This window comes from Myotis myotis, unplaced genomic scaffold (assembly GCF_014108235.1).
Source record: "Myotis myotis isolate mMyoMyo1 unplaced genomic scaffold, mMyoMyo1.p scaffold_m19_p_1, whole genome shotgun sequence".
Lineage (NCBI taxonomy): Eukaryota > Metazoa > Chordata > Mammalia > Chiroptera > Vespertilionidae > Myotis > Myotis myotis.
Window position 1 is genome coordinate 147,907,837 of NW_023416313.1, and position 20,567 is coordinate 147,928,403.

At 42.4% G+C, this 20,567-nt stretch overlaps 1 protein-coding gene across 1 annotated transcript in view; it reads left to right on the forward strand.

Annotated features, from left to right (window-relative positions):
• The first annotated feature begins 3,176 nt into the window (after positions 1-3,176).
• Positions 3,177-20,567, forward strand: part of SLC7A8 (solute carrier family 7 member 8) — a 50,747-nt gene continuing 33,356 nt past the window's right edge. Inside the window, exons 1-4 of the mRNA XM_036355523.1 lie at positions 3,177-3,652; positions 3,893-4,071; positions 18,784-18,988; positions 20,251-20,402. Coding sequence (XP_036211416.1) covers positions 3,933-4,071; positions 18,784-18,988; positions 20,251-20,402 — 496 coding nt within the window. The 5' untranslated portion in view covers positions 3,177-3,652; positions 3,893-3,932. The remainder of the gene's footprint in view (positions 3,653-3,892; positions 4,072-18,783; positions 18,989-20,250; positions 20,403-20,567) is intronic.

The window sequence follows — 20,567 nt, forward strand, 5'->3', positions numbered from 1 at the left end:
GAAGAGAGTGGAGTGGGAGCATGGACTGTGAGTTTCCTCCAGGAAGAGATTTGGATCCTCCTTTAGTGACCTCAGACTTCACAGCTCTGTTACAAAGAATAAGAATAGGATAATTATGTATTGGGTCCAGGAAAAATAACATTAAGAATGGAGTGAATGAGCTTTGTGCTCTATTTCTTTGGAATAACAGATATTTCTTACCTGTTATTTCAAAAAGGGAATATTTTGGAACATGACAGTGTTTCTGTTTAACTGTTATGCAAGTAGCATGTCCCCATGCCATGTTCCTCTTTGCACAGCAGGTGTCAGCCTCACACAGCCTTTCTCTTCGTAAATCCATATTCATAAGAAAAATGGCCCTCTTACTTACCCTTTCCTTGGTTAAAAGAATCAATTTCTTTCCTTTTTAAGCCTGCAAAAACAACAGGAAACAGTCACCCAGATATTGGAAACAGAGTCGTGCTAAAGTACTTGAAAAATGGCCAAACCAAGGACCATGTGAAGGAGTGACAAATGTTGAGGTGGGAGAGTGGGGAGAGCAGCTTAAGTCCTGTGGGTCACACTAAATAGATGTTAAGTGTTGGATTCAAGTTGGGTCTCTAAAAGACACAGTTATGACACCAACTCAGGAAGCGGTGGACGTGGCCCTCTCAAAGGGTCTTTTCTTTCCTCCAGGCAAAGGAAGTTGAGGCATCAGCAAGCAGCTATAGTGTCCTGGGAAAAGTTCTCAATGTAAACCACTGATATCCACCTTGTCCACTAATAGGTTAAGTGTCTTGTTTTTTACCTCAGGAAAGACACTTCTCTGAGCCTTGGCTTTCTCATTTTTTTTTTTAAATATATTTTATTGAGTTTTTACAGAGAGGAAAGGAGAGAGATAGAGAGTTAGAAACATCAATGAGAGAGAAACATCAATCAGCTGCCTCCTGCACATCTCCCCACTGCGGATGTGCCCGCACCCAAGGTACATGCCCTTGACCGGAATCGAACCTGGGACCTTTCAGTCCACAGGCCGACGCTCTATCCACTGAGCCAAACCGGTTTTGGCGGCTTTCTCATTTTTATGATAGAAAAAAATAACCGCCTTGTCTACCCAAAGTATTCAATGAGGACGAAAAAATTATGTTGTACATAAAACAGTTTGTAGACAGTAAAGCACTATTTAAATGTAGACTGTAGAATAAAATACATAAAGGCAAATGTAGAATAGAGTTATAAATAAAAAAGAATCCAGTGCTCAAAATTTAAGAAACTTCAATGAATCATTTCTATAGATTTTTCTCAATATACTACACCAAGGTTTTTTTCTCTCCTGTGTTCAATGTTAGTCATGTGGAATAGTAACACACTTAGGGTTTATTTCACAAAAACTTCCCAACCTGAAGAGAGAACCATATAATAAGGTCCTGTTGAAGGAGGGGGAGAGAGTCCTTTCCTAGCTTTTACATTGTACCATTAGTAGACAGATATAAGCCACTTGCAAGCTCCAGGTGCTAAACAAATAGACATATTAATCTTCAACCACCCTTCCTGTCCAATTTAGTGTGCTTAGTACCACTATGTCCCAAGAATGTATTTGATTCCATAACCTCGCCCCTTCTTTAGCCTCTTAGTTCATAAATTGAGATGGCTAAAGCTTACCATGTTGTGGACAGTTTGCACTGGTTTGGGCCAGACACATAAAATTCATTGCATTTATGTTTTATCTCATACTAAATTTACATAATTTAAATTAGAAATGCAAACATTACTGCAAGAACTTATGTTTGAAAAGCAGAAAGATTATTTTATATCTTGATGTTGAAATTTGATCAGAAGTCTTCAAATACGATTGTTTAAGAATAAATCCATTCATTTTTCCCTCTGTGCTTTCTAATATCAGGAAAGACCAGAGGTATTCAACATTTTTATTTTTCCATGACTCATCCCCACCCGTGGAGTTTTGTGCTATATATTCCCTGCCTTGTCTGTTCTTTTTGTTAAAAATTCTCATCACCCCCTACATTTTTTTCGCTGAGGCTTTCAATTTGCAATATCTTAAACTGGCAGAGAAGTAGAAGGGGTTGAACTCTCAACCTTTGAAATCTTTTGATACTTGCTGAGTAGTCAAGGAGCAAAGTAGAAAAGACTGCTGATTGAACTTTACCCCATTTGGAAAAGCCTTTGCTACTATAGCTCAAACATCCATGTTTTAAAGAAGTATTTATTTTCCTAAAAAGTAAAAAATATTTTGGAACATATTCCAAAAAAGTGAGGCCAAATTTCTATACTTAGTGGTTAGCTTGGGGAACTTTTTAGACCTGTTTTAAAATCAAGTACTTTTGCATAATGTATTTAATACAGATGAAAAATAATTTTATTTTAGATTTATTGTGTTGTCTATTGTATTGCTTCTTGCTGTTTTTCAAAGTACTTTACAGTTATAAATAGACATCATTGCTCTCACTCTTAAGGCAGCAATTTCTGGGTGAAATTATTCAGGGAAGCCAAGACACAATCTTAATTTGGTCATAAATTAGTCATCCCTTAAGATCAACAATCTGTTCATGAACAGAGAGGTGCTGATAACTCCCCACAACCTTCCGGGTCTGCCTTTCAAATAATTTATAGATGCAAAAAAATATTGGGAGCTGTGAAAGGCCCCATTCTACCAGATTTTGTGTCATTCTTTCCTGGGACCAAAGTGGGAGTCATTTTATTCCTGTCTTGTCTAACGTTAAATAAAAACTGTGAACAGTGAGGCCATTACCTCTTCTTGGTGAGCTTGTTTCCACTGTACTCTTCACAGTTCGCAATCATACTAAATGAACTCCTTTTCCATTATTTTTAATTCTTTCCATTTCCCACCCCCACTGGTGGATTTCCTCCTACTTGCAGAAACTTGAAGATGATGTCCTTACAACCTTCTCTCCAGTATCCTCAAATGATCCAGATATAAATATTTTAGTGCCTTCGCCAGTGACTTTCAGAGGGCATGAAAGTGTCTGCACTAGTCCCTTATTTATAAAGCTGTCTGATCTATAGCGCAATACTAGCTCGTGGACTCTCCCATAACAGTTGACACGGAGAAAAAGAGACGATTACAAAGAGAACTATTTAAATTGAAAAGGAGGGAGGAGACGGAGGATGGAGAGGAATGGAAGGGCGAGGGCGGAGCTAGCTCGGCACATAAAATCGCACTAGAGGAGGAAGCACGTTTGTGTGTGCCTGAGCCACTCTCCTGCGACCAAGAGAGATGGGGCCGTCTGTGCCGTGAGCACGGAGATCAGAAGAGGGAAAACAAGGACAAGAAGACAAGCGAGACAGGAGAGGACATCTGGGCAGATCGGAAAGCAGAAGCCCAGGAGAGGAAAAGAAACCCACAGCAGGTGGAAACAAGATCCAGAGCAAACCAGTCGGATCCACAGTTGTTTTCCTTCAAGAGAAGTGGCGGAGGATCGCCCTTTTCCCCTTCAGTTAATGAAAAGTACTTTTATCCTCCTAAAAGAAAAGGCTAGGGGAGGCAGGAATCTGTTTTCTTGAGGGGAGAGCTGAGGGAAATCCAGACTGTCTCTTTTTGAAGCGTCTGAAATAAGCCTGGTACACATTGCAGAACCATCCTGTTTTCCGAAGAGCTACATCCCTCCCAGGAGCATTCCAGCCGGAGTCGCTGGTACAGTTTTACGTTTGTATTTAAATATCTATGTCTCTTCTTTCTCCTCCCTTTTAACACTTTCCTTGTTCATAAGCACGAGTGACAAGAAAGTGTCAGTGTAGAGTAGAAATATTTTCAATTTTCTCTTTTATCTGCCTGTGTCTTTTTAAGAGGGAAGGGGTGGTTCTTATACTGGAAAGGGACACTTTAATTTGAAAGGCTCGCTCTATAAATATATTTACACCCATTCGCATTTAGAAAGAGATATCTTTCGGAGGTTGAAATCCTACTGAGAAAGATGGAAAAAGGAGCCAGGCACCGAACCAACGCCGAAAAGAACCACCCAGCGGGGAGCGAGTCTAAGACTGGGTCCGGAGAGGGCGGAGTATCCCTGAAGAAGGAGATTGGATTGGTCAGTGCTTGCGGTATCATTGTAGGTGAGTGCAATTCCCGCTCCCACCACCCGCCTCCCTCCCCGTCCAGGTGGTCCTCCTGCGGAAACTTAACCCCTCTAAAATACTATTTACGCTTCCTGTTCTCTTAAAAAATGATTGTCAGTCACCTGTGCTGTAACCTACCCCTTGCTAGTCAAGGTTTGTCCAAACCAAGCTGAATAGTTTTGTCCAGTGCTCATAGAATAGGCAGATAGGGATCACACACCTGGCCGATGGTCAGCATTGCCTGGGAGCGTTTTTTTTTTAAAAAAAACACAGGCTTTTGGGCTCCCCACCTGAAGGTTCTCATTCAGTAGGCTTCAGGTAGGGATAGGGCACCTGAATTTTAACAAGCTTTATGCAGCCATCTCCTCAGCAGACTCTGGACTCGCTTTTGAGGCATGTTAGTAGATATTTGGTTATTTTATGTTATATGAAACTATGGGTCTATGGGATGTGTAATAATAAAGATAGTTACAAAGACCATGATAATACTTTGCCTTTCTATAGCTTTTCCACTTTACGCACTTTGCGAAGTAAATGTGACAGGGCTCTTATTCCCATTTCACAGATGAGGAAATAAATTATGCAGGAAGAGACAGCTCATGTCTTTTTGTAAATGTATAGTTTACACTTTCTCTAGTTGCCTAGTGAAGTCCCCTGTCTCCTAACCCTGTGGGTTCTTGAATTGGGAGGAACTAGAACAGTGGTTCTCAACCTTCCTAATGCCTCGACCCTTTAATATAGTTCCTCATGTTGTGGTGACCCCGAATTTCATTGTTACAAATTGAACATAATTAAAGCGTAGTGATTAATCACAAAAACAATATGTAATTATATATGTGTTTTCCGATGGTGTTAGGCGACCCCTGTGAAAGGGTCGTTCGACCCCCAAAGGGGTCGCGACCCACAGGTTGAGAACCGCTGAACTAGAATGTGGAGTCAGGGAGGAACTGATGGATAAAATGCACCCCAGCTTAGAGGCTTTGAAGATGGAGAGCCTGGGTGCCCCAGAGAGTGCAGTGCAGGCCACTTCAACCCCCTAACTGTACTCAGCAGGGGGTTCCAAGTACAGCTTCATTTCTAGAAAACACATCCTTCTCTTTCCAGAGAGGCTCTGGATTTGGATGGGCAATGGCACATTACTGTCGTCACTTCAGAGGGTGAGAGTTCCTCCTGCTGTCTTTGGCAGAGGGCTTCACCTTCTCCCCATGGGAAGGGGTGCGAGACAGACAAGCTGGGTATATTGCATCATCTTGTTGTTAATCCCCGCTCCCATTTAGAGAGAGTAGAAGGGAGGGAGGGGGAGAAAGAGAGAAACATCAATGTGTTTCCCACCCCCCCACACCCCAACAAGTACGTGCCCTCCACTGGGATTCAAACCTGAGACCATTTGGTGCACGGGACCCATGCTCCAACCACTGGGCAACCTGCCAGGGCTCTCCAGAGTTCTTTTTGATGCCTCATTGTGTCATGGTGCCCACGAACCAATTCCTCTGGATGACCCAATGGTCCATTTATTAGCACAGAGACATTTTTGGCACCTGTGCAATAGTGACACTGGAGAACACCCTTGAAATAAAATAAAATCAGTGCAGTATTCAGATAATCCTCTTCACTTCTACACCCAGACTTCAGTGATACTGTTATTATCACCCTGCTTTTAAAATAGAATTCCACTTTATCTAATTCTCTGTCTCTGGGAGGTACAGTGTAAGAAAAGCAATGTTATTTAAAAAATTATAGTCATGATCTGAATCTCTCATTACCCTTTCTTTGCCTCTCCTTAATCCCAATTGCTCTAAAAAATGAGATCAGCAAAGTACTCCATTTGTACAGCACATGCCAATTTATGTTATATAAATAGCAGAGCCTGTTACCTCTTTCACCAGCTTGACTGATAGGATTAAGCATTTTCCTCCCTTTGGGAAGGTTCTGATTCATAGACAGATGTGCACACCCACACGCACACAAGCACAACTGCCTTCTTGCTGCCTCAGCTTTGCTCACCCACACCTACGTATGTGGAGATTTTCAAGGGCAGAGGATATTTTCCTGTAGACTCAGATTGGTTTATCTCTTTAACATTTTTCTAAGACTATGAAGAAATGTGAGTGTTCAGGTTAGAAAGTACAACTTGAGTGAACGTTACTACTGACTTATCCACAACCTCATGGATGGCAGTATGGTGAAAAGAGATGCCAGATATGTGATTTCAGAGAAAACTGGATAGTTTTCCAAAGTGAGAGAATCCTTTTAGTTACTAGGCACTATTCTACATCTAAGCTAGGATAAGATGCAAATTTTCCTTTTAGGATGATATGGGGGAAAAATCCTTTCGGTTGTTGAGCTATTAGTACAAGTGTGCTGAACAGCTGCCTTATCCTTTTCTAGAGGAGTTTCTGAGTGGATGATAGTTATTCAAGTTTTATCAAGACCAAATGCAAAAAATAAATGCATTTTCTACACAGAATTCAGTGTTCAACATCAACACTATGGAAGAAATAGAATTAGAAGGCAAAAAGAGAAAGGAAATTTCCTAAGTGAATCAGATAAAGCGGTATGTGAAAGTAGCAATTTGGCCTCAAGTCTATCTATCTCAATTGACTTAGAGGGATAAGTGAAAGTATATTTCATACAAGCTCATAAAACTTCATTCACAATCATCACTGATGATCTAAAGTACAGGGTGCCCCCCCCCCAAATGTATACACACTTTGAGTGATTATATAAAGTCAGTGTTTATTAACATACAGTTCATTTTCAAAATTGAGTTATCAATTGTTAAAATGTGTATATATTTTTGGGACACCCTATAGAAATAACAGAATGGCAGATGCTATAGGAATATATAATGAACTAATAGAAGACTCATGCCCTAGAGTCTCTTAGGGAGATGAAATTCATATGCATTAAACAGAGAACATTGAACATGCATTATATGATAGAGTTGTGTAAGAGATGAAGGAAGGCAAAGTTAGGTGAATGGTGGAAGCACAAAGAGAGAGAGAGAGAGGTTCTCACCTAGAACTAGATTAAAAAGCATCTTGAAGGATGTGAAAAGATGGAGTAGAGAAGATGATTTGGGAAGATTTTGTAGGCAAAGGGGCAATAACTAAACTGTTGTTTTCTGGAGAGAAAAAACAACTAAACTGTTATTTCTTATTCATCTCTGAGTCTTTAGTGTTTAGCAGAGTGCTTGACATAGAACAATTACTTAAATAGTTATTGAATTTAATTGACTTGGACAAAAGTCTGAAGACAGTAGTAATAAAAAGTATTTATCTGAGGGACTTTTATTTATTTTTTTTTTATTGATTTTTTTATTGATTTTTTACAGAGAGAAAGGGAGAGGGACAGAGAGTCAGAAACATCGATGAGAGAGAAACATCGATCAGCTGCCTCCTGCACACCTCCCACCGGGGATGCGCCCGCAACCAAGGCACATGCCCCTAACCGGAATCGAACCCGGGACCCTTCAGTCTGCAGGCCGACGGTCTATCCACTGAGCCAAACCGGTTTGGCCTGAGGGGCTTTTAAGATAGGAATGATTTCATCAACCTGGACAATTAGGTTGTCCCATTTTCTTTCTTTTTAATTCTCACCTGAGGCGATTCCCCCCCCCCCCCCCCCCCCCCCGCATTGATTCTGGAGAGAGAGGAAAGGAAGAAACATCTATGTGAGAGAAACATACGCACCTTGACTGGGTATGTGCTCTGACCTGGAATCAAACTCACAACCTTTTGTTGCACTGGATGATGCTCTAACCAGGGCAGGTTGTACCATTTTCATTCTTTAACATCACTTTTACCCTAAGCTAAACAAGCAATTGCTCTCCATGTAGGTTAAGAAAACCTGTTGGCAATAGATGAACTTAGATTTCTCCATGAATGTAAAGAGCATGTGAAGGAGCCGCAAAATCCATTTATTAATTGTACCAAAGCTACTGTTAATAGCTTCCATTATGAAACACTTATTATATGCCAGGTACTCATCCAATTACCTAACATACATTATCTTATTTATCCCTCACAATAACCCTGAGGTAGACACTTATTAACCCTTCTTCCCGATAAGAGAATAGAGGTTCAGAGGGAGAAAGTCACAAGGTGGTGAAGGTCACACAGCTGAAAAGTATGGAAGCCAAGGTTCAAACCTAAAGCTTGTCTGAATCCTGAATCAAGCTCTTAAGCATTATTCTCTGCTATTTCTGTTTTTATGTCCTGAAAAGTGTGTTTTCCTTTAGACTCTGGGCAGAAGTCCTTATCATTTTTATAGATGAAGCAGTTAGTGTTGTATTCCCTGTGAGGAAGTGTCCCAGTGTAAAGGGATGTTGGGCAATCAGCTGGGGTGGAAGAAGGTAAGATTCCTGGTGCAATCACAGGAAGACTTGGAGGGAGGTGTGTCGCTCAGCTACTACAGGATCTGGCCGGCACAGAACACATTCCGTGAACTCTCCCACAGGCTCATCATTCCTCTCAGAACCAGCAGTCTTCCCAACCATCAAAGAGGGGCCCAGAGTTCCTGGCTGTTTACATCATTTTATCCCAGTTACATATTTAGGTACATGCCTAGAATCTAGGTCTCAAGGCCACCAGGCCAGTTGCAGAGCCTAAAGAAAAATATTCATACTATGTTCGACCGTTTTGTTTTTAGTACAGTGTGTGTTTATGGGGGAACTTGATCCATTTGCTGCAGAGCAATACTGGATGTGGTTCTAGCTACTAGACGGCTGTCTCCCAACTAACAAGATGTTTAAAAACAGTATTTATTGAGCTCTAACTAAATGCTGCTTCCTGTGCTTTAAACTCTGTATGTATATTACCTTATTTAATCCTGACCACAATCTACTTCCATGGATATTACAACTATCTCTATTTTAAATATGGGGAAGAGCTGGTAATTTGCCCAAGATCACACAACTGATTACTGTGATGGCCTAACTCCATGGCCAAAGCTCTTAGCCATTCCCCATTTCTCACTGGTAACCAAGAGGGGAGGGAGAGAGGCTGCTGTGTATTGTGTGGTGGAAGAATGGACAATGGAGGACCATCACCTAGAGGTTGGAGTCTGGAAAGAGCATGGATCTTTCTGATACTGAAAAATTGGGGGGAAAAACTTTTTTTAGGGCTATTTGTCAACAAAAAAAGTTTGGCTAAAATTATAACCATACTGCAATGGCACTGGGCTAATTTGGAAAATTTTCAAGCCCAAAAGATTTTCAGACTCATGTGTTTTACACCACTTTAGAAGATTTTACATTTTAGAGCCTAATATGCTATATTAGCTTTCTAATCCCCAAAATGTCTATTGGATGTTAACGAGGGGGATGGAGTGTGAAAACTGCTTCTTGAGTTTTTACTCCAATTATTTTTTTACACATGGAGACATTAGGATTTGGTTCATTCAGGATGAAAACATGTTTAAAAATCTGATTGTTCTTAAGGGAAAGTCTGAGACAGAAGCCAAGGAGGAGGCTTGTTAAAACAAACACATCTTGGCGGATAGAGAAAGGCTACACCCAACAGCGTATAATAAGTAGCTACCATTCGCTGAGCACTACCATGCATCAGACATGTAGTACCTGACCAGTGCTTTAAGCGAGTCTCATCTAATTCCATGAAATAAGTAGTGTTATTAAAAGGAAGGGTTTGAGTGAATAAGTAATTGGGCGAAGGCAGAATCAGGATTCTCACCCAGGTCATTGAACTCTGAGGCTACTGGGCTTAATCAAAATGCTTCACAACATGGAACTCAGGGTGGCTGGAGCCAGGAATCCTGTTACATGCTTCTTGCCCCCAGCAACCAGGGCACTCAAGATCAGTCTGTGGCCTACTACTGGCAGCACCACAATATGTTCTCTCAGAAAGCAGAGTTATACAGATGAGTGACTAGCAGGAGATGATAAGGGTTGGGAAAGAAAGTAGGAATCCAGCAGATAAAAAATTGTGTCTACCTTCATCCTGCTAAAAGCAAGATATAAATCTGCCATGTGAAAGGCTACTTCCCTGCAGCAGAGGGGGGAAAGACATTCTACTCAGCAGAGACAAGGAATTTGGGGCTGAGAAATTTGTGCAAACCAACCCTTATCTTCCTAGTCACCTCTTTAGCATTTACTATGCCTAGCCCATACCCCTAGGTCTGGTCAGTTCTTCACAAATTTATTGTCCAAAAGGTATACAAGCTCCCTGCTCTGGTCATTTCTTCAGGTCATTATTCTCTTGTCAAGGCTACCACGTACATATAAAAATTAATACAATTTGTGTGTTTTTCTCCTGTTTTAAAAAAAATGTGTCTAAGAAGCAGAACTAAACAACCCATTTTATTTAGAAAAACAACAAAAACACCCATACTCAGATCAGATGACCTTCTTGGAGAGGCTGGCCTCGTATAGCATATTACTTTTCTGAATGGGCTCCTTGAAGCAGCATAGAGGTATAGGGAGGCTAGTTGGGGCTGCTCGGGTTGCCTGGCTACTAAGGTTTTCTGCTTTCCTCTGAGGGTTAATCCACAACATGGCTGCCTACTAAGAAATGCCTCAGGAATTTCTGTTATTTTGTTGTTATTGTTTGGAGTGGTGATGGGGTGTTTAAAAAAAAAAATAGGCAGGCATGAGCAAATAATCCAAAGAATATATTCTGAGCTACTTAAAACAACAATGACTCAGGAGCAGGGCCCTAGAAACTGTTCCATTCCAATTTTTTAAAAAATATATTTTATTGATTTTTTTACAGAGAGGAAGGGAGAGGGATAGAGAGTTAGAAACATCAATGAGAAAGAAACATCGATCTGCTGCCTCCTGCACACCCCCCACTGGGGATGTGCCCGCAACCAAGGTTAATGCCCCTGACCGGAATCAAACCCGGGACCCTTCAGTCCGCAGGCTGACGCTCTATCCACTGAGCCAAACTGATTAGGGCCCATTCCAATTTTTAACTCCTGGTTGAGCATACAGAGCAAGAAGGACCATCCTTGTTCCTCTCCCAGAACGTACCTATAGAGAAGTCACCCCCACCCTCTGGTGATCTGGAAATGGCTAGTTGCAGCCTGTTCCCTGGCACAGGGATGGGAGCTTCTGGTCATAGGATTCAAGATCTGTCCATAGTTTCACATTCAACAAACCCTTATTGAGCACATTATATGCAAGGCTCTGGGCTGCTAGGTTCAATTCCTGGTCAGGGCACTGCCCAGTGTAGGGGCTCAATTCCCAGTGCAGGGTGTGCTGGGAAGCAGCCTATCAATGATTCTGATCGATGTTTCTATCTCTTCCTCTCCCTCTCTGAAATCAATAATATATATATGTAACTTATGCTCTAACCTGGTGTTGTGTACATGTCTTCACTTCTCCACACAATTCCTTGATGACAGGGACTGAGTCTTACTCACTTTCACATCCCCACATATTCAGCCTGGCACAGGGTAAGTGCTTAGGAAGTATTTGTTGAATAATAGCAGTCAGTCAAAAACAAATCACCCACTGGGATATGTTTCCCAACAATGTGAATATACTTAATGCTATATATATATATATATATTTTAAAAGAAGTGAAATTATCCTTCAAATCTATTTTATGCTGTTTTATTTATAGAAGAAATAAAATGTGAGCCAAAAAGCTTTATCGATTATATTTCATCCCTCATTCTTTGTCACAGTCACAAGTCTTCCCATTGGTTTGCTCCCTGCTTTAAATATTCTCAGCAGTAGCAGTGACTTCCAGGGAGAGGGTTTTACAATATGCGTTAAAGTGTTCAGGGCAACCTCACACTGAACTGTGAAGGCAGATTACCCAGAGAGAGTACCACAGATGCAGAATTATTACTGTACTTTTCTCAACTATATATAGATTTTAAAGGTGCCTTTTTGTACGTCTTTGAAATACATAAATGCTTTAGCTACTTCTTTAGAGTATAATTCTGCCTGGGGTGTTTAGTAAGCAACTGATATAGGCAGATCAGGTTGCCTTAGGGAAAAGGAAGCTTTTGTTAAGAGGGACCTGATGCTGGAAGTAGAAAGCGTATAATTATTTTTTCCATGACTTGTGTCAGTGTGTTGTGGAAAGGGAGGAACCATCCATAGTACAGCAGAGGAGGAAGGACTTTGGAGATAGTATTGGGTTTGTAAACTGCTTCCTTATTTACAAGCTTTTAACCTGGGACAAGTTGATTATCAATTTACTTACCTGTAAAATGGAAGTTTCTCGTGGAATATTAAAATAAAGCTGGTGTCCTATGGTATATGTTCAATATATATTAGGGTTTTTTTCTCTCCTTAAGCTCATTCTCTACCCCCCCCCCCCCCCGCCCCTTCTTCTGGTTCAGAAATTTCTGTTAAACTGACCAGGTGATGAAAATTGGCCAGTTCAGGCCGAGTCCGACCTGCTTATCAACCAGCCAATGCTTTTCCTTTTCTCCCTGTTGATTTGAGTCAACCTACTAATCAGCATTCGTCTTGTGCTTCTCCTTTTCCAGGAAGCTTTTTTTGAATAGCCCACGCCAGAGACCTTTTCCATTCCTAATACAATGTCTTGTCATATCTTGCAATTGACCTCATGTAACTTATGCTCTAACCTGGTGTTGTGTCCATGTCTTCACTTCTCCACACAATTCCTTGATGACAGAGACTGAGTCTTACTCACTTTCACATCCCCACATATTCAGCCTGGCACAGGGTAAGTGCTTAGGAAGTATTTGTTGAATAATAGCAGTCAGTCAAAAACAAATCACCCACTGGGATATGTTTCCCAACAATGTGAATATACTTAATGCTACTGAACTGTATACTTAAAAATGATGAAGATGGTAAATTTAATGTTATATATTTTACCATAGTAAAAAAAAAAGTTTTAGCTTAAAAATGAGTTATTCCTATGAACAATACATTTTTGTGCTTGGTTTAAAAAACAAACACCCACATTAGTGAAATTTAAATTTGAAAAGCACTATAGTGATTTTCCAGATGATGATGTTGAGGCACGAAGGTGGAGCGGAGTTTCTCAACCTTGGCACTAGTACCTTTTGGGGCAGATACTTCTTTGTCATGGAGGGCCGTCCTGTGCATTGTAGGATGTTTAGCAGCATTCCTTGCCTCTACCCATTAGATTCCAGTAGGGACAACCAAAGTGTCTCCAGACATTGCCAACTGTCCCGTAGGGGTGGGAGAAAGATGCAGAATTGCCCCCGGATGTGAACCACCGAGGTAGACAAAGCCTTCACAGTTGGCGCCTGGTTCCCCAACCAGACAGGGAGACGCTAGGGGCCAGATGTAAATCTTTAATGGACATATTTGAGGACTCAGCACTCTTAGCCCCGCAGGCCAGGATGCCTGTCTTTCAGTGGCTGGTGGGTAGTGGTTGGCTCCCTCTATTTTGTTAAAAGTCCATGTGTGAACAAGTGCTTCCCAATTACCTTTTAAAGCAAGCATGTACAGAGTGGGTGCACAATAAATGCTGCTCGAGATGCAATTACATGTTGGCCGCCCACCTGAGGCATCTAAAAATTATACCTAGACAAGCAGACAAATGACTCAGCGGGTACTTCATGGTCCTGGCTCTACAGTGCTATTTGGGAGCCAAACCTCAGATTCTTCTAGGGATGGTCTCTATTCCTATTGCTATAAATCGTAGCATTTCATAGACCATGAAGTGTTCCCACACAAATGTAATCTTTGATCCCCACAACAACCATGTGAGGTAGGCAGGGCAGAAACAATTTTTCCCCATTCAGCAGATAAAGGAAGGGACTCTCAGAAAAAGTCAGGTCACATGGCATAAGAGTGGCAAAGCAAGGATTCAATGGCTTCCCTGACTCTAAGTCTAGTGTCCTTTTCACTGTTCAGTAAGAAATTTCAGATAGCAGAGTCCTGCAGCACATTCCACATCTGTGTTCTGTAGTAGATGGCAACTCCTAGGGCATATGTCAGTCTTGACCTGCTCTCACCAGGGAGAGAGGCATGGTGAGCTACCAGGCCTGCTGTCAGGATCAAAGCCCGGCTTCAACCTACTAGACCCTCCTTCCACACTGCTCCCCGAGTCCCGGAAGTCCTCAGATCCTCCCAGCCACTTTAAGGGAGAAGTGGAACCTTTAAGAAGGTTCACCTCAGCTTTCTCTGGACATGGTGAAAATGCATGGAACCTCCAGACCCTAGGAGGAGCTCTGGTTAGATTTCAAGATTAGCATGATTTTGTAAGGAAGGCCAAAGCCTTTTGGATCTGAGGGTCTGTTGGGCATTAGAAGTCTGTAATTCCATGTCCTAGGAAATTATTTCATGGCTATAGCATTCCAGTGTGGACAGGCCTGGATGTGAGTAATGCCTTTAATAGGAGTCACAGGTGGAGAAGTTAGTGGTTCTTCATAGCAAATGTAGATTTTCTCAATTCCGGCAATTTTTCTAGTGAAGACTTGCCCACTGATACAAATTGGCCCCATTTTAATGGAGTGGTTTGCTTGGTTTTTCTTTCCCAGAACAAGCCCAAACAGGCCTCATTGTCTAGGCATCCTAGGGCTCATTTTTCACTAAAGAAGATCTGTGTGATAAGATGATTATTTTATTAATTGGTGTGGATGAAAAAGAGGCTTGAAACCTGATCTCCAGTACCTTGGCTATACCAAATGGGTGGCCATCTCATTCTTGAATGGTTTTGTAGACACTGAGTCTAAGAGTAAAACAATGGAGGGGAAAAAAATCCCATCTTCATAAACTTACTTCCCACCTTTCGTCAAGCAAGTTTCCGAGTCTAGGTGGAAGCCCTTTCCCAGTTTTCCTTTTTCAAAGCCACTCCAGAAAAATCTCCTTTAGATAGTGTCCAAGCTTAAAAGCCCTGCAGCTAAAGTGTGTGTTGTGCAATTTCTAGAGGAGAGGCAACATGGGATAGTTGAGGAGATCCTGGGCCAGGAGTCCAAGGCCTTGGCCTCTCACCAGGCTTTGCTACATATGCAATATGTGACTTAGATCAAGTCTCCTCACCTCTCTGAACCTCAGTCTTTGAAAAGGAAGATAAGAATAATAGTACCTGACCTATGCACCTAAGAAAATAGTTATGAGAGTCAAGTAAGGTAATGGATGTGAATGTTTTGTAAATCACCACTAAAGGTGGTATTGCAATAGAAGAAAGGAATCAGATCTGTGTTCCAATTTTGGGGTTTTTTTTGTTGTTAATTCTAACTGGAGGATATTTTTCCATTGATTTTTAGAGAGAGTAGAAGGGAGGGGGAGAGACAGAAAGAAACATTGATGTGAGAGCGACACATCAATTGGTTGCCTCCCACACACTCCCTGACCAGAACCGGGGATCTAGCTAGCGACTGAGGTGTGTGCCCTTGACCAGAATTGAACCGAGGGTCCTTCAGTCTGCAGGCTGACACTCTATACACTGAGCCAAACCAGCTAGAGCATGTGTTCCATTTTTTAAATAAGCATTTCCTGTGAACCATTCTCATTGCCTATAGAGTGGAGCACGTAAAACTATTTTCAGGAAAGAGCTTGAAGCTGTGACAGATTCAGGCCCTAATCCAGTTGTTACTAACTCACTCTATGAGGTAGGCAAATAACTACCTGAGTCTATTTCTTCATCCATAAAATAGGGATAATAATATCTCCCTCATTTTCCCCATTTGGAAAATGGGAATATAGTTGCCCTACTTTCTTCCCCTACATATTGGAGGTAGTAGTAATAGCCAGTCTAGTCTGCTCAGCAGTGAAATAACTGGGTTGCTTTACTCATTTGCCTGCAGTATACCTTGACATAGTTCATGAGATTTGGAGGTTCCAAAGAAACAGGTATATTAAATTGCTCTGTGCAGATAAGTTCTAGATCTTCCATTTGGTAAATATTTATGGAGTGTCTACTAAGTGACACTTCACAGGTGAGGGGAAGCAATATAGTTCCTTTTCTCGTGGAGCTTACAGTTTAGTGGGGGAGATAATATTAAGTAATTACACTAAAAATTGATATAGTAGGCATTGCTCTTGAGTAAAAGTAATATGGATATTCTTGCAGCTCCAGAACATAGCTGTGCTGTGAATGACATTCCGCCCCTTGCAGAAGCTCCAGAGGCCACTAATGTAGAGGAAATGTTACCTGATTCTGGTTTTGTAGGTAGCAGCTTCATAGAATCTGGGAGAGGCATTCTTTTCCTTCCTGTTCCTTAGAATAAATAAAATATTTTAAGCATTTATCATTGTAATTTTCATTTGGTCAAAATTAATATTGTTGGAGGGAGGAGAGAACCCAATTTTTATAAAATGAAGATTCTTGTCTCAATGCTAACCTATTGCAACTCTCACCATCATTCCAGCAACTCCATGGAAAGACATGTTTGTCACCCAAGAAGACTGTAAGAGGAGGCAAGCAGTGGTCACACGCTGCAATGGGCTGCTAGTGTTGCACATCCCACCTTCCAGTGGCTCCCTCCACATGGGAGCACACACTCTAGAAATGTCAGTGTGATAATCTAGAACAGAAGTGCTTCTGATTCCCACTGCAAAATGTGTTTTCCAAGAGCCCTTAGTGGAACATTAACATTCTTTATTCTTGAGAAGATGGGGTCTTTTCAATAACATCCATTCCCACTTCCTCCTTGCGACAGCCATTCCCGGCTCTGAGAACCGCCTAGCTGTTCCCTAACCTCCCTTTCAGCACTTTCAAGACCAAAGTCAAACCTAGGTTTTCTCTTATAATGATTGCTTTTTTAACCTCTTGAGCTAGTTTTTTAATCCTAGTTGTATTGCTCTCTTCTTGGCTGGCTTTGAAATGACCTACAGATCACTCTTCTGATAAATACCTGCTAGGCAAGGAATTTACTATCATCTTTCAGCACTTGTTCTCAGTTCCCAGCAGCATATTTAGTTCTGCATTTGATGGGTCACTTGACAGGGTGACTGAGTCTTGAGTCCCGGGATACTAGTGCCTTTTAGTCTCCATTAACCCAACATTCATGCAAAGCACAAATGAGGACTGTTTAGAACCACCTCCCCCCCTTACCATTACTCATTTCATGATGCAATTTTTTAGTTTGTAAAGGGACAGCTTCTTTTGCATCCTAGAGGAATAGGACACAATTGTTTTTAGAATGTAAATATTCTCTTCTCTTTCCCTTTGGCTGAAATAACTGGATGTATGACCTGGGATTAAAAATCGAATTTTGGTTTAGAAGTGAGTTTCAGGACTGGATTGAGATTGAGTTATAGCTGAGGTCTGAAAGACTGTTTTTGAAAACTGAGCATAATATTCTATACTCTGCATCTGGTTCAGCTAAGCACTAGTTCCAAATCATTAGAAGGATATGGTGGGGAGCTGAGATGTCCTCAGAACACTGTCAAATCCAACTGGCCTCATAATTACTATGCATTTCTACCTGGATCCACTTAGCTTCTGCTTCCTTCTTCAGGCCTTTCATGGTGCAGCTGGGGTGGGGTTCGAAGGTAGCTTTCAAAGCATCTGTTCAATAGACCCTGATCCCATCTTAAATCGTAAGAAGTAGACAAAGAAAGCTTAGGAAGAGCATGTCGTTGCTTCCTCCACACTCCTACTCCTCCCCTGCCCAATATACACATTCAGTGCTTGCTGCTGGCCTCCCCTCTCTGGAGAAGCCCAGCCTCGGGTACAGACACAGAAGTGGATTAATGGAAAAAGTGCTGGGTTAAGCATCAGAAGACTGACTTCTATATCCAGTGTTACTTGTTGGCAGCTGTGGAATTTGGAGAAAGCCACTTAACCCCTCATGGTTTCTTAGTTTGTAAAAATAGACAAATACCTAGGTCCTGGGCAGGTAACTCAGTTGGTTAGAGCATCTTCCTCATAAACCAAGGTTTTGGGTTCAATCCCCAGTCAGGGCACAAACAAGAAGCAACCAATGAATGCATAAATAAATAGAACAACAAACCAATCTTTCTCTCTCTCCCCCTTCCTCTCTCTCTCTCAAATCAATAAATTAAAAAATATTTAAACAACAAAATCCTGTTCACTTTATAAATAAATAAAATAAATAAAATTTCTTCCTCTTCCTGAATTTCATAATGTTGTTGTGAGGGTGACATGAAACAGTGGAGGAGAACGACCTTTGGAAGAATATAGTGCTGAGGCTTTGCACTGATTGCACGCCTATAAACCACTTCCAAATGACTAGGACTTTTTATAGGGTTTATTTCTGTTTCTCACCAAGGGTGGAGCTGTCATGTTTAGGGTAGAGGCTAGCCTCCAGGAGTGCTATGCATGCCATGTGTCTAGAAAAACCCCAGTCATGGGGTGTGACCACACTCTGTCTCTTTGGCTCACTTCTTTTTTTTTCTTAATCCTCACCCAAGGAGTGAGGATATTCCACTGATATTTAAAGAAAGTGAGAGAAGGGAACAGAGAGAACAAGAGAGGAGAAGGAGAGAGAGGAACATCAATGTGAGAGAGGTACATCGATTGGTTGCCTCCCACACGTGCCTCCTATGTAATGTGGGAGAAATGATATCTGACTCCATAGGTTTATCCTAAGGATTAAAGAAGAAATGTAGAGCACCTGACCACGTTCCTGGTCTCTAAGTGCCTGTTGTCTGCTCCTCCTCCTCTGCTTCTAAGAAGAATTATTGCTAGACACATCTCCCTGAATCACACAACCCAACAGTCAGTATTTTAGAATCAGCTCAGAGATGAGATCACCCCGCAAATGCTGGTCCTGCCACCTGTGCTGATGCTCCTGTCTCCCTGTTACTTTTGGTGCCTCATGCAGGGAACATCATTGGCTCTGGAATCTTCGTCTCGCCAAAGGGTGTGCTGGAGAATGCGGGCTCCGTGGGCCTTGCTCTTATCATCTGGATCGTGACGGGTCTCATTACAGCTGTGGGAGCCCTTTGCTATGCTGAGCTTGGGGTCACCATCCCCAAATCTGGAGGTGACTACTCCTACGTCAAGGACATCTTTGGAGGACTGGCTGGGTAAGAGGCTCTGTGGAGACCTAAGTGGTCTAGGAAGCCAAGGCCAGGGGTTTCCAATGTGCTGAGGAGAGCTAGAGAATGGGATTCCTCTTTTGCCTCCATGCTTGCTAGCAAAGCCTTGTGTCCCCTTGATGCCCCTGAGAGTGACAGAGGAACCAGGTTGTAGTTTTAATCTGTTGACCTTAGTGGTCAAGAGTCTATGAGTGAGAGCAAATATGATAACTCTGGAGATTTCAAGGAAAAGCACTTCATAAAACAAAGCTCTTTTATCTTGACAAATGAGAGGGCCCACCTAAGAGACAGAGGTGCTCTCTTCTCACATTACCTAGGATAATGGCCTCCCTCCGAGCCAAGCTCTGATCTTGAATTTCCTCAGTTTCTGCATCCCTGCTACTGAAGCACTCAACCCGCACCTGATGAGCCCAAGGATGTGGAGGACACTACTCCCGCAACACCTGCTTAGTACCTCCCCTGGCAGTTGCATGTCCTGGCTTTTAAAATTCTGAGGTTGCAAATTTTATTTTCCACCATTGGATGCTGGGGGCCAAAATGGTAAAGAAGAGATAATGAAAGAAGAGGGAAGAGTTAAATAAAGCCAAGATGTGTGTTAGCACTAGTTAAAACTTAACTTTTTATCATTAAATCACTAGAGGCCCAGTACACAAAATTTGTGCACCCAGAGGGCCCCTCAGCCCAGCCTGCGCCCTCTCGCAGTCCGGGAGCCCTCGGGGGATGTCTGACTGACAGCTTAGGCCCACTACCCATGGGGAGCAGGCCTAAGCTGTCAGTTGGACATCCTTAGTGCTGCCACGGAGGCGGGAGAGCTCCCACCACTGCTGCTGTACTCTCCAGCCGTGAGCCTGGCTTCTGGCTGAGCAATGCTCCCCCTGTGGGAGCACACTGACCACTAGGGGGCAGCTCCTGCGTTGAGTGTCTGTCCCCTGGTGGTCAGTGCACGTCATAGCAACTGGTCGTTCTGCTGTTTGGTCGATTTGCATTTTAGCCTTTTATTATATAGAATTTTATTGTCAGTGCCGAGGGCTGGGTCTACCATTTCAGGGTGGGGGTTGGGCGGGACTGGGCTCTTCAGCATCTGGAAAACAAAAGGGAAATGCATCTCTTTAGCCCACCTGCCCTCCTTATGCTGCCCTGTGACTTGCCCAGGCTTTCCCTGATGACTTCTAAATACCTGCCATGCCTTTGGTGGGGGTGGGGGTCTCCATTGCTATCTTGGGTCAAATCTTGTCCTGTTCCCTCTTCAGGTTCCTGAGGCTATGGATTGCTGTGCTGGTGATTTACCCCACCAACCAAGCTGTCATCGCCCTCACCTTCTCTAACTACGTGCTACAGCCGTTCTTCCCCACCTGCTTTCCCCCAGAGTTTGGCCTCCGACTCCTGGCTGCCATCTGCCTATGTAAGTACAATCTGGGCCATGCTCTCAGGGGGGTCTCTTTTAGCCTTCCTGGTGGTCTCCATACTCGCTTCTTCCTCTCCCTCTTTCTTTTCTTCCCTTTTTTATCTGTCCACCCCCCCCCCCCCCCCCATTTCCTACATGTGTGCTTTAGATGAATGAATTTTG